Here is a 14,142-nt window from a genome sequence, read left to right on the forward strand (position 1 = left end):
TTCAGTTTACGCAATGTGTGCCCAATCCGTCCCCATTTTCATTTCTTTATGTCCACTACTATTGCAGGTTGCTTTGTTCCTTATTTTGTCAGGCCATCTGATGATACCAGTACATCTGAGGCAGTAGTTGGTTGGACTTGCAGCTTGTTCAGGAGGTTCTTTGTTGATTTCCAAGTCTCGGCTCCGTAGAGGAGTATGGTTTTTATACTTTTATACTTGAATAGGCATATTTTGGTCTTGAGTGTGATGTTACATGCTCTCCAAATGCCCCCCATCATGCCAAATACAGCCCTTGCCCTAACTATTCTCCTCTATACATCCCCCTCTGATTCACCATCACTCACTACTTCACTTCCCAGGCAAAGGAAGGAGTTGACCTCTTCTAGTGTTTGGTGGTTAGCCGTCAAGCTGGCCAGTGTCTCGGTACTGGCCTTCAGCACTTTGGTCTTCTGTGTGCTAATGCGGAGACCTGTTTCAGCTGCCTTCTCTTCTACTTCTCTCAAATTTTCTCACACTTATTGATGGTATTGCTCTTTAGCACCACATAAATCTGGAAACTGCATCTTCTAAAAAGTCCAGTTGACCTTGTTTCCCACTTTTTTGACGGCTGGGATCCTTCACAGACACATACAGCAGAAGGTTTGCTCTCATTGTTCGGCCGTTCAGTCTCCCACTTTACCGTTTTGGTTCTCCCTTACACTGTGTTGTTATAGCTCCGTTTCTGAGCGATTTAGTTCAATTCAGCAGAAAGCCACTGTTGCAGGTGCACGCTCAGGAGTTCCCCGTAGAGTTAGTACAAACCAGGAAAAAACACACACAAACACACAACAACAACAGGAAAACATGATCATTAATAATGCATCTGCCGGACGGAAAACTTTCCTCTAAATAAAAGATGGGGTTTGCTCCGAAGCTTCGAGTGATTGCACAGTGTGTCACTGTTGTGTCCACAACTTGTTTCCACTGCCCCCAAGAGGCCAGTTCAGCTAAATGAAAATAACAACACAGGTAAAAGGAAAAAAAGGAAAAAACACACATTAAATAAATATTATTATGAGTAGTTCATATAGAAAATGAAGCTTAAAAGAAGAAGATGTTACCAATTTCTGACTCAAAAGCAGCCTCTTCTGCAAAAAATGCACAGTAGCTGTCATCGCTTATTTTATGCATAAGTATGACTCAAGTCTCATGAATAATTTTGCCCGCAGCTGAAATGCCTTCAGTCATTTCACGGACTGCCAGATGTACCAGACTGTGCACGTACAGTACGAGTTAGTATGTTAGTCGCCCACAAAAACGCCCACATTTCCACAACAGATGATCCTGACAGGTGGCAAACCGGCAATTAGTCGGCTCCCTCAACAAAGTCTTCTCACGGTGTGACCTGAGAGGACCGAGCCGCCTGCGTGCACACACACCCGCTCCTCCCTCCCCCCCCGCACCCTCCTACTCCTCTCTACCCTGACCTTCCTCACCCGCCCATCGAATCCGAAAACGCTTGTCGCTTTTTCTTTGAGTCAGCACTCTTGTTTCTTTTCCTCTGCTCCCCTTCCTCTCTCTCTCTCTCTCTCTCTCTCCTCACCCCCTACCCTCCTCCTCCTCCTCACGCATCCTCCTCTGATGTGGCAGCAAAGGTGTGCGGGCGGGCACATGTGGCCTTGAGGGAAAGAGGAAGAAGGCGGAGAGGATGCTGATATAAAGAGGGGATGGTGACGCTAGAAAGTGAAAGGAAGATGAGAGAGAGGGGGGGAGGAGAGGTGAGAGAGGAAGTGTAGAGGTAAGGCAGGTTATCTCTGGTTCCCTTTGGAAAATCCCCAAACGCACAGCGAGGGTCTGGCAGTCAAGGTGAGAAGCAGAGGACATCCCTCCCTCCCTCCCTCTCTGCTTCTTCCCCCTTGTGCACCCGTCTGCACCCTCTCCAGCTGTTCTCATTACACTGTGTGTGTGTGTATGTGTGTTACCTACTCATTTGTCTGTGTGTGTTTTCGGGTTTCCGGCTCCACATCTTGTTTATTCATCCTTTTGTGCAGGCAGATCTCATGAATGTGTGTTTACATATGGGTTCCCGTGTTCCTGTGAGATGCTTCTTGACGTTGATGTGCGCTCCTCTTTCTCTCTCTCTCTCTCTCACCCTCTCTCACTGTGTGTGTGCTGTCTGGATAGCCGTGAGCCCATCAGGCCTGGTCGAGCTCCAGCGCTCCTCATGGCGTCCCTGTAAATGCCAGAATGTTGGCACGGGCGAGGACCCCTCTCCGCCTGAAGGGCTGAAAACTTTCTCCTCTTTGGCGGACGTCTGCTCATGAGGGTTTCGAAAGAGCAGGGAGAGGCTGAAAGGTTGTAGTCAGACGGCAAGAGGCAGAGATGCAGTTTGGCTGTGATAAGTCCTGGTTGTCTTGACCAATCATACAATAACTGCTGTTCCATGTGGAGAAAATCAAAGTCCAAGGTCAGCTGGAAGCTATTCTTTGGTCTAATGAGCCCAAAATTAAGCACTTTTTTGGCTGCCAGACTAGATATTATAATTGGCAGACACTAAACACTGCACATCAACACAAAAACGCACCATAAAGCACGGTGGTGGCAGCACCATGCTTCATCAGGGCCTGATTCTCAACAGCAGGCCCTGAACGGCTAATAAAGGTAGATATAAAAGGATAGATAAATAGAAGAAAATCCTCGAGGACTTATGAGAACTATGATTAGGGCGAAGATTGATTTTTCTGCCATACAGCAACCTGAAGCATAAAGCGAGAGATAAACCACGATTTAAAGGTGACAAAGTTCCCAGAGTCAAAGCCCACACCTCAATCCAGCAGAGAATCCGTAGCTCAACTTAAAAAATGCTGTTGACACCCGAGTTTGAACAGTTTTGCAAAGACTCACTGCTGTTTTTGCAGCAGACAATCTGACACGAGGGTGAACACCTTTGCCTTCACTTATGTGCCATTACCTTGAAGTAATCTCAGACAGTTTTAAGTTCTTCGCCTCGTGTTAATTTGCCTGTAGAACACGCTGCCTGTCCACCTGGGAGGGGCCACAGAGGTACTCTGTGGCCCCTCCATGGGATGTACCGGATTAGCCATGGGCTCTATGTGCATGCAACCTTTTCACACATTAGTCTCCCAACCCTCCGGCCCTAGGATCGCCAAAAGCAGTACAGCTGAATGTCACATCTCTGCCTGTTTGCCTGAGAAATTGTGGTACTGCTTTTCATAAGGTAAAGCAGTGCTCACGCCAACCATACAACTCCTCTGAGGTTTAAAGCCAATTCTTGAGCTTGGTGCTATAGTCTTTCAGCTCATTGTTTTGGTTTAAAGGCCCAAAACTCAAATCTTTTGAGAAATTCTGATCCTTGTACACACAATACCACACAGAATAAGTTGAAATATTAAAGAAATTATGCAGATGGTAAGGATTTATACTGAAATTGACGTATTATTTACTAACTTTTAAAAGAAATTAGTTTGAAGACACAGTCTGTGATGTACATGCCTTTCCCAACACCAAAATCCTAAACCAGTTTGGAGCCCTTTTATGCAACGACATCTGCCATTCCCAATACCAAATAGAGGTATACATTTTGGATAACAATCATTAAAATCAAAATCTGTTGCACTTAAAATGCAAATACAAAAAAAAAACTGATGCACCCTTTAAAATCTGCTAACAAGCAGTATATCTTTTACTTATTTTTTTTGCAGCCAGCTGTCCTGCTGTAATAGAGCAGACTCACACACAGCTACAGTGAAGATGACACATCCCTTTTTTTTTCAGAGTGAAGCATCTTTTTGTCTGTGAAAAAAAAAAAAAAAAAAAAAAGACCCGACAGCCCCGTGTGCAGTCGTAGCGCAAGTCAACCAGAAAAATGTTCCTTTTAAATCTCAAACAGCCTCGTCGCTGGTCCTTCCGTGGGGCTTGACAAAGTTCCTTTTAATGTCAGGGGTTGTTTTTCACTTAGCGCTCGGAGATGTTGATGTTTTTTAACACTTGAGCCGGTTACTTTATCCGCCAGAGAAAACTGTGGCTGGCTTGGAAATGCACGTTTTTGTGTGTGTTTGTGTGTTTGTGTGTGAGGTGGGGGGGTCTTCCCTAAATGCTGAGTGATGGTTTAAACGCACCGTTTGAAAGAACACCGCTGATGATGGTGATGATGATGCAGAAAACAATACCGGCAGGGCCGCATGTTGTCCGCGCATAAATTAATAAATGATAATTAACGCCTATCTTTAGAGGATTGTTTTTGCGAGCTCCTGTGGTGCTTCCTCAGCTGTTTGTCCTCAATTAAAGTTGTTTTTCTGCTCATTTGCTCTGATAATAATCAGCTTTGCCGGTAAACAAGCCTTTGTGAGGCTAACCTTGTTCTGCGTGCTTACTGTGCTGATACTTATCCTCCTGACAAGAGTTGCATCTGAAGGTAAATATTCATCGTTCATTATGAAGAGAAAAAGTTGTCCTACTTCGACCGGAATCCCATATTCCCATGGCTTCATCTGCTCTGATTCATCTTTTTAGATTGCGGCTTTAATACCCAGTCGTTTAAAGAATAACTTGTAAAGCAGAAACACCCGCCGACGCGCCGTACGGACGTAACAAAACATCTCCCAATTCATGATCAGTCCAGTATCTTTTTATAACCCGGCCGCTCCTTTAAACTTTTTCCTCCCCGCAGGATATTTTTTATGACACTTTCTTTTTTTATTGGATTGTGAAGCGAAGGGACAGGAGGGACAGGACGGAGAGACGGTGTCTGAAGATGTGAGCTGACAGACAGTCGGTTGACAGATTTAAAGGTGGGGCGCCGGAGTTGGCCTTTTGACCCGATGCACTTGAACAACTTCCCGAAACGTTTGCAAGTTTCTCTTTGCCAAAAGACGAATGAAAGTTATGTTTTAGTGCTTCCTTTAAAGCTGAATTATTCAGAAAATCATATTTTATGCGTTTTCTTTTCCTCCTGGTGCTTTGGCTTCCCTAATTGCTAAATCTAAATTGGCCGTAGGTGTGAACGTGGTTGTAAATGGTTGTTTGTCCTTCAGTGTTAACCCTGTGACAGACTGGTGACCCGTCCAATGACAGCTGGGATAGGCTCCCTCTAGAGGATAAGCAGTAACAGATGATGACTGAATGAATATCAATCAAATTTACTATGTGTAACATGAAAGGGCTAAAACCAGTGAAGAATTATCAGCAACTGTGCAGTTTTCCTTCAGCTCTGGTAGTAGGCATTCTTGGTATAACAAGCAGACTCTTCGTTTGCTGGCTTTATTTTGTCTTTATTTGTCTTTATTTGCTCACAATGTGTTTATTCCTTCATTTTCTGTAACCGCTTGTCCTCTGGAGGGTCTTGTGGGGGCTGGAGCCTGTCCCAGCTGTCATTGGGCGAGAGGCGGGGTCGTCAGTCTATCACAGGGAGACAGACAACCATTCACACTCACACCATTGACACCATACCAATATACGTGACTCACAGCTTGTGTCTGCTGACCCCAAGAGGCCAAAAAAATGTTGCACCGGGCGCAGACTAATCTCAAACGTGCACACACTACAAGATTTGAAAACAACGGCGAATCTACACATTGCAAAATTAGGATTATCTTGGCGGAAATAGCGCTTGGGAAGCAGTGCGCCCCCTCAAATGAGATCATGGGGAAGCAGACGGTGGTGCAACAAACAATTTTAGTAGTAAGAAAAGGTAGAAGACCAAACAAGTCTGGATGAGAAGATGTTTGGGGAGGCTAGATCGTTTATTGTTGACTTTAAAACTCAAGCATTTTTACTTGTGCTAGTTTGACAAAGTCCTGTCTGTCATTTATTATTGTGTAAGTTCTGATGCAATCATTGAATTTTAACCCGCTATTATTTTAACCCCTAGATGTACCTTCATTTATCATGCAGGCTGTACAAGAGTCTTCTGTACAAGATGCCGAATGTCGCTCCTCCAGTCTCTGTGCTGTCTGAATGAGGCTGCATTAATGTAAAGGTCACCTGTGTCTAGATGACAAAGCCATCACTTTAGCTGCTTAATGAAGCTGAATATTACTTTAGGACTTTATTGGGCCTTTTTGTCATTGTGTTAAAACCAGGGCACCTCTGAAGAAGCTACTTGGATGAGTGGCGAAATGTTTTCATGGAACCCAACAAGTCCAGTTTCCCTTGTCTCAGCTTGTTTTTTTTGTTTTTTTTTGGATATACAGTAAACCGATCAGGCGTAACATTATAACCTCCTTCCTAGGTGTCCCTTGTGCCACCAAAACATCAGAGAATGGACATGGGCCTTCTATGAATGGCCCATGTCTATCTTTCTATCTTTCTATCTTCTATCTTTAATGTTGTGGTTGCCTTCTATAAAGGCCCATGTCCAAACAAAATGCCCAATCGGTTGAGGAGAGGAGCCTCTCTGGATCATCCCACAGATACTTGATCAGTTTGAGATCTAGTGAATTTGGAGGCCAGGTCAACACCTTGTGCTGTTCTTCATGTTTTTTTTTTTTAGTTGTTCCTAAAGCGTTTTTGTGTGTGTACCTGTGTCAGGCTGCATCCTGCTGGGGATGGCTGCTGCCATCAAGGAGTGTCATTGCCATGGGGTGGGGGTGCCTGGTCTGGTCTAGGTGGGTGCTACATGTCTAAGTAACATCTACATGAATGATGCCAGACTCCACAGTTATAACTGGAGTCCTGCAAAACCACGACTTTCTCACAATTTGGAGCTTTCAGCTTAAATACTACCCACCGTGGATACTCTTGTCGGCTCACAAAAGCCCAAACAGTTCAGTTACAACTGTGACAAGGAAGCCGGTATTGATTTGTTGTAGTTGCTGACACATGAAACTGAAAGCTGTGAAAAAAGTACAGTATATATTTCCTCCTCAGTCATGCACAGCAGAAACGTGGGCAAACACACGCACGCGCCTGCTCACACGTGTCTTATCGATGGCGGGAAATATATTTGTCCTCTGGGACGCGGTCGATAGGAGTCTACGACTTAAAGCCCCTGGATTAACCTGCGGTTGCCTGATTGTAAGTCGTTTTAAGTTCTTCACGCTCAGTTGCGTCGCCTTGTCGCGCGTCCAATCAAAGCTTAATCCGGGTTTTTTTCTGCCCCGACGCCTATTGACTTTTCACAGAGGTCTTACATAGAATCAATGACCCAGCTGAGTGCACTGGGGGCTCATCGGTTAATGGCGGCCGTGTGCCAGGAAAAGGGGCCGAACCATGCCTTCAGGTGTCAACGGGTGGAAGTAAGACGAGGCGTTGTGTGTCATTACCGCGGAGTAATCTCACTGTACCTTCCCCGCCGTTTCATCTTTCTTCTCTCTCTCCACCTCTTCTCTTTCATCTCCTCTTTTCCCGTGCCACTCCCCGTCTTTCTCGCCATCCCTCTCTTTTTCCCCCTCTCACCTCTGTCTCGGGGAGTGAGTGATGAGGGAGTGAACCGGTCCATCCGTCTTTGTTGGTGTCGTTAGACTGCGTTTGTACGCGTGTGTCTGTACCCATGTCATCTGGCGTCGGCCGGCCTCCCACCGATGTAAGAGGGATCCGTCATGTCTCTCTGTCACAACAGCAGACACGGATGAGTGGACGTACACACACACAAACACACACACAAACACGTTCCTACTTTTCTGTCATACATTATGAAGCTGTCGATATGTGTGATGGACAAATTAGAGTTTTCAGGTGCTTAAAATTTTTTCAAAAAATCATTCATTCATTGATTCATCTTCTGTAACCGCTTGTCCTCTGGAGTCCTGCGGGGTGGGCTGGAGCCTATCCCAGCTGTCATTGGGCGAGAGGCGGGGTACACCCTGGACAGGTCTCCAGTCTATCGCAGGGCTCACACAGACAGAGTACCCGGAGAGAAACCCACACAGACACAGTTAGAACATGCAAACTCCACACAGAAAGGCCCCAGTCGGCCTGGATTCGAACCCGGAACCTTCATGCTGTGAGGCATCAGTTCTAACCACCACTCCACTGTGCCGCCCTTTTTCGAAAAAATATCCTAAGGCTGCCAATAAGCTCTGTGGATGTGCAAGTCAGTAATATATTCATGCATTTTTGGTTCGGTTTATATCTGCTTCTGCATTCGGAGCAATACAATACTTAATGCTGCTTAAACTGTAGTGGATAAAAAGCTGCACAGAAAGAAACCTCGTGTGGATTTTGGGCTGCTCTCTGACTCGAGCTGTGTTTTTTTCCCGCATGCTAAAAGAGGTCCTTTGGGGAGAGCTGAGTGTTACGGAGTGGCAAGTAGACACCAGTTAATCCTGGAGCATCAAGAGCAGCAGCAGTAGCAGCGGTGGCGGCGGGTATAAGAGCTCTTTACTGGCTGCGTGTTTGGAGCAGCCCCTGCTGAACACAAGAGGAACTGCACCGGTGATATTGAAAGCCTGGCTTGTCATCTGTTGGGGAGGGAGAGAAATGAGGGTTATTGGACTCAGGTGACAGATTGTTTTCACGGTTTTTATTAGACAGAAGCTGTAGCTCATTTGGCGTTCTGGTTGAAGCGGTGTGAGGAAGTCGGCCCTTTCCTCGGCTTTTGATGAAGAGGAAATGATCAGTCAGAAATCAGCCTCCTCAGAGTAAACTGTGCAGACAGATGTGCGTCTGTCCCTTGTGTGTCTGCTGGGTGAATAATGTGTCTCTACAAATGGCTGCCTAATAGTGTGTTATCCTATAAAGTAGCATTGCTGCTGGCACATTGTGCGTGTCTGCGCTTAAGTACGTGAAGCTGGCTTATGGCCAAGACAAAAGGCTTTATTTGATTAAATATCAAATTATTATGATATATTGTTTGACAGAATTTTTCCGCACAGATGGAAAAAAGTCCTGTGTTGTTTGTATGAAATCATACAGACAACATAGGACTTTTTGTGTTCCTGCCATAGACTGTAAAAAAAGTGGACACCATGAAGTGAAGCCAAAGCAAGTAGAGCTCCCCCTGGTGGCTGGCTGCAGTATAGGTCATAAGCTCCACCCCCTCCATGCTAGTGGATGAGACTTAGGCCAAACTAAAACACTACTTTTTTAAGTACTTTTTTATTTATTTTTTTCAAGGATGGTTTCTGTCATGTTGGGTAGTAAATATAATAATGATGTATGTTCAATTGACGCTATAGAAACACGATGTGACATCAAGATGATTGACAGTTGCCATTGACAACCGTTCAGTGAAGCATTTAGTCTCGTACGTGTTTCTTATCAATGGTATGGTGTAGTATTTCCATTAAATGTAAAGTTGGAGGCAAAATATTAACGGACAGATAACACAGACTATTAACTCTAAATTGGATTAAAGGAAAATTCCAGTTCAGCCTGAGGTATTTCCCATCAATGTTACTATTATGGCTCTATAGCTCTATAACGCTGCACTCTCCACCTCTGCTGCAAAGATTTTGGTGAGTTGGTGAGTCCCCAAAAACGGTTCCCTGCAGAAAAAATCATTTTCAAGTTCAGTTTTCAAGGCGGATATTTTGTTTGTTACTACCTACAAGCACGTAAACATGCTGAACAGAAAGCTATATCAACAGCCTCACACACCTAAACACACCAGCAGGAATGAATATGCATGGAGATAAGGTCAGCCTGAAGGCATCCCTGGATTTTGATTACTAGGTCAGTTAGCAAAATGGCCTTTAGGGGCGACAAATTTTTTGTAATTTTTGTTTAATTTTAGACTTTTTAGTCTCAAACACAAACAAAAAGCGCAGTTATTCAGAACCAGCATTATGCAAATACACTTCTTTTCAACAACTGGTCCCTCCACTGCGGCCTGTCCTGTTAGAAACTGCAACCAAACTTCCACTTTCCCACTCTTGCTCTTGCATACGGTGGTCTCTGCGAATCAAAAAAACCCTCCTTTGTACAAGGTTGGTGAGAACACATCCTCAACACACACTTACACATACCCTACACATTACTCCCATGACCGGATTCTGTTTCATTTGCGTAATTAATCCATTAAGGAACTTGAGCGCGCCTGTCTGGAGGGTGTGCGTGTGCTGGTGATCAGGCTCTTACAAAGCAGACTTTAATCCCGTACATTTCCCTCCGTGTACGCACGCGGGCTGCAGAGAAGGCGCGTCACGCTGCAGTGCAAACACAGTTAATGATAGCAATCTGATTGCACCCTCCAAGACACTCCAGACCTTTGGATTTCACTCAGCGCTAATAGAGCTAAGGTAATGGGTGGGCGCGGAAATGAATGGCTGCCTAAGTGAATGGATGTGTAATTAAAGAATGGGCGATACAGTCAATGTAATTAGCTTGTTTATGTGTGGTACAGTGGATATGGGAAGGCGTTAAAGGCCCCGTGCCTGCTGTGGCAGACAAGCAGAGAGAGAGGGGGAGAGAGAGAAGAGATGGAAGACGGGGTGAAGGAGTGAGTGAGAGGAGGAGGAAAGGGAATGAGATACAGAAAGAGAGAGAGCAAACTCCTTATTCAGGCCTTTTCTGCTCACCCGTCACATCAAGGCTCCAAATCAATCCTGCAAATTGGTTTGTTCCTCGACAAGGTTACCAAATGACGGAGGGATGGAGGGAACGGAGTGGAGAAGGAGAGGAAGAATGTGAGATAGAGAAGGAATAGGTGAGAGCTGTAACAAGAGGGAGATAGAGGTGTGTGAGGGGACGAGGGCGGGGGATGTCCCGCCGTTGACGTATCGTCTAAAACAGAGCCGCCGCCCCACGTCTGTGCATGTGTGTGAGCTGAAGGCCGGCAGTGGGGCCCGTAAACCGTGAAGGGGGTGAAGGATCCGGGTGATTGTTGTTTGTTGCAGGTAAACCGAACCGGCTGAGTTATGGCTCACAAACTGCTTCATTCATGTGGCGATGCGGGCGCGTGCACACGTTGGACCGAGTGTGCGCGCGGGCTGACGCACCCGACAGATGCTGGTGTAACCCTGTCACGATGAAATGTGGAGCCCATTTCCTCCCATTCCCAGCTGAGCCAGTGGGATTGCAGAGTAAATATATAAATAATAGACGAGGTAACTGACGTGTGTGTGTGTGTGTGTATGTGTGTGTCTTTCAGGAACACTTCACGCCTGAGTGTAAGTTTAAGGAGTGTGTGTTCGAGAACTACTACGTCACCTACTCGTCCATCCTGTACAGACAGACCCAGTCTGGGAGGGCCTGGTACATCGGCATCAACCGGGACGGCCAAGTCATGAAGGGAAACCGTGTCAAGAAGACCAAGGGAGCTGCTCACTTCCTGCCCAAACTAATTGAAGGTACTACTCTGAGTGTATGCTGTGCACGCTGCCCTAAAGCCAAGACTGTGCAAGAAAAGGCATTTATATTTTTCTCCATCGTAAACACTTCTTAGATGTTCTACAGCGTAAGTTGTAGGTAGCACCCTTTTTAGCTATTATAGCAGGTGTCAAAGTTTGTGCTTCCATAATAATTTACCCCAAACATACTGGAAATGTAAAACACAGCAAATAATTATATTACCAGAATTTTTTGTGAACTTTGACTGATGAATACAGTGTGTTATAAGAAACAAAAATGCGAGGAACTAAGTGGACCTTGACCTGTGCCTTGTGGAACATCACTTCAGACCCAGCAGACTTAACCAGACATGACAGGGAAACATTGTAATTGCTTATTTCTTAAGATTACTCTACTCTATTCATACTCTATTCAAATAAATGCATTGATCTCTACAATAAGTAGTGGTGCACACAAAGGGTGCACAGAATATCACAACCATCTTTAGGATGCATGAATGAATGTCATTTCTAGGTATGTTGTTCAGATATGATCATATGTTTAAGAAGGGACAACATATTAGATACAGAAGAGGGAAATGAGAGATGATTCAAGTCCCGAATCCACCAAAATTTAGATTGATTTAAATTAGAATAGGCTTTATTGGCCATTGTGTATTATTAGTGGCTCTCCGGGAGAACTGACATAAGACATGTTTATTAATCCCACGTATGGGAAATTTCCTCGTCACTAGACATTTTAATGGCAGTGATAATGCTATTAATGGACAATCAGCCTCAAAGCAATCTGAGCATGAGTTGGTTTTCCAACCACCAATCAAACCAAAAGAGGAAGAACAACAACGACTCGTAGAAGCTTTAAAGTGTGGTTAAGGAAATGGTTTGAAGTTGGAGTCAACACAAAGTGCCAAGGTGACTGTTCTTCAGAGAGTTCTAGAGGTGAGTGCAACAGTATCGTGCTAGTTGATGCTAATCTTAGACCTTGTCAACTGCTCCGTGTCCTTCTATACTTGCTTCTTTTATAGTTTTGATGTAATCATCCACATTTGGAATCTCATTGTCAAACTGGTTTGATATTAATCAGGATGGTCCCAATGAGTCCCTAGTAAACCCTAGTACGACCAGATAATCTCATCTGAACCATAGTACAGACTGGGCTCAGGATTTCTCAGACTCAGTTTTTGGCCCTTTGGAAACAACATAATTACCTGCAAACAAATACTCTAGTACCGTGTAAAGCTGTTTTCACATCCTGCAGACAGTCAGCGACATTAGCATCCCTTCACAAATGTGTTTCTCTCTACCTAATGTGCTCAAGTAAAATATTTACGCTCCTCTTACTGATTAAAAGTTGGCTTGTGAGCATTATTTGCTGAGAACAGCAGCATGCTCCATTTGGCAATAAGGCAAATCGGAGCACACCACTGAAAAAGACATTGTTCCTGTGCATGTTAGACACATTAGGGCAAACATTAGATAATGTGATGAGTTTCCAGCGGGGACGGATGCACCGTGGTAGTAAAACAACCAGCTGTTCAAGCTCGTGTTTGTAGAGATGAAGCCAGAGGCGCTGTGGACACAGCATTTGAAAATGTGGACCCATCTTGGTCCTCCTTTTCCTGTGAATGAATTCAGCGTTGTCTGTGAAGCTGGGCGAAAAAACATCTTCCTCTGTTGTATTTCTTGCAGATTTGACAACAGGCTGCGTGTCTTCGTCCACGCCGTAAAGATTTATTGTATTGGGGGCATGCAAACATATCAGATCATTTTATGTCCACGCGTCCATGCAAACAGTTTGCACTGGAACGTCTAATCAGAATAATTTAATTTAGTTTGGAGAAACGTTGCCCGTGGGGACGGCGGCTACGAGATCTAAAGATGCCGCTAATGTTCCCATTAGCATCTTCATCAACCCGGGACCATGTCTGAGCGCCGCGCGACTTCATTCTTTGCAGCTTAAACACGAGAACTGTACACTCCTGTCGGGCACGGTCGAGCGCACGCAAACAGTCTCCTGAAGTCGCTGCCTCGTAATTAATGCGGCACAAGGCTGGCGTGCCGGGCGTCTCACTGATGTGTTGATCTGTCTGGCAGAAAGTCCATGGGTCGAGGCGTGCCCCCGCATAAGACGGAGAGCTGATTAGACGATGCAAAAAACAGATGTGCCAATCAAACTACCCTGGCACTGCTCCTCTGTAGCGGAGCAAAGCCACACCCCTGCTACTAGCTGCTAATGGGGCATTAAATGGTCGTATTTCCAAATAATCCAACATATAACTCTTGGTTTATCTTCTCCTTTCACAGTGGCCATGTACAGGGAGCCCTCTTTACATGACGTTGCCGAACAGAGTCCGCCCAGGAAAACGCCCAAGACCTCCAGTGACTCGCCCGTGCTCCACAACGGCAAGAAAGACCCTCAATCTAAAACCAAAACCTCCTCCTCCTAGCGCTCAGAGACACAAGAGGAGACGAGGGGTGGACGACATGGGGGAAACTGGGCGCCGAGCGGACACCTGAGCAAGGTTGTTAGGGCTACTCCCACCTGCTGCCTGTAATACTGACCCCACAGTGCGCTGGTGTGACGTTGGAGAAAAGGAGCAGGTCCGGGGGCGGAGTGGAGCCGGCCAACGGGAAGCCCCTTTTGTCTTCACAGACCTGCATCCACACCAGCTCCTCCACCTTCTTATTTACTAACCTCTGCGATTAGCAGAGCCTGGGATGTAAAAGCAATAACTCCATGAAGTGGTGAACAGTGGCCTAGCATTGTATAGCATGTCACTGCAGCGCGTTTAACCAGCTGGAAGGGAATCCCTCACGCCTTCCGGCCATCATCAGCGACATCCTTCCAGTCAACCAAATATCAGAGCAAAGTCTTCCTGGTTGTACCACAGCGGGCGCAGGCGGGCAGATCCGT

At 45.5% G+C, this 14,142-nt stretch overlaps 1 protein-coding gene across 1 annotated transcript in view; it reads left to right on the forward strand.

Moving 5' to 3' along the window:
* Window positions 1–13,675, forward strand: part of fgf11a (fibroblast growth factor 11a) — a gene marked incomplete at both ends in the record, with an annotated part of 91,473 nt that extends 77,798 nt beyond the window's left edge. The window contains 2 exons of the mRNA XM_084544888.1: window positions 11,030–11,228; window positions 13,533–13,675. Coding sequence (XP_084401014.1) covers window positions 11,030–11,228; window positions 13,533–13,675 — 342 coding nt within the window. The remainder of the gene's footprint in view (window positions 1–11,029; window positions 11,229–13,532) is intronic.
* Window positions 13,676–14,142: the final 467 nt, after the last annotated feature.

Source organism: Chelon labrosus, assembly GCF_963514085.1.
Source record: "Chelon labrosus genome assembly, chromosome: 1".
Taxonomy (NCBI): Eukaryota; Metazoa; Chordata; class Actinopteri; order Mugiliformes; family Mugilidae; genus Chelon; species Chelon labrosus.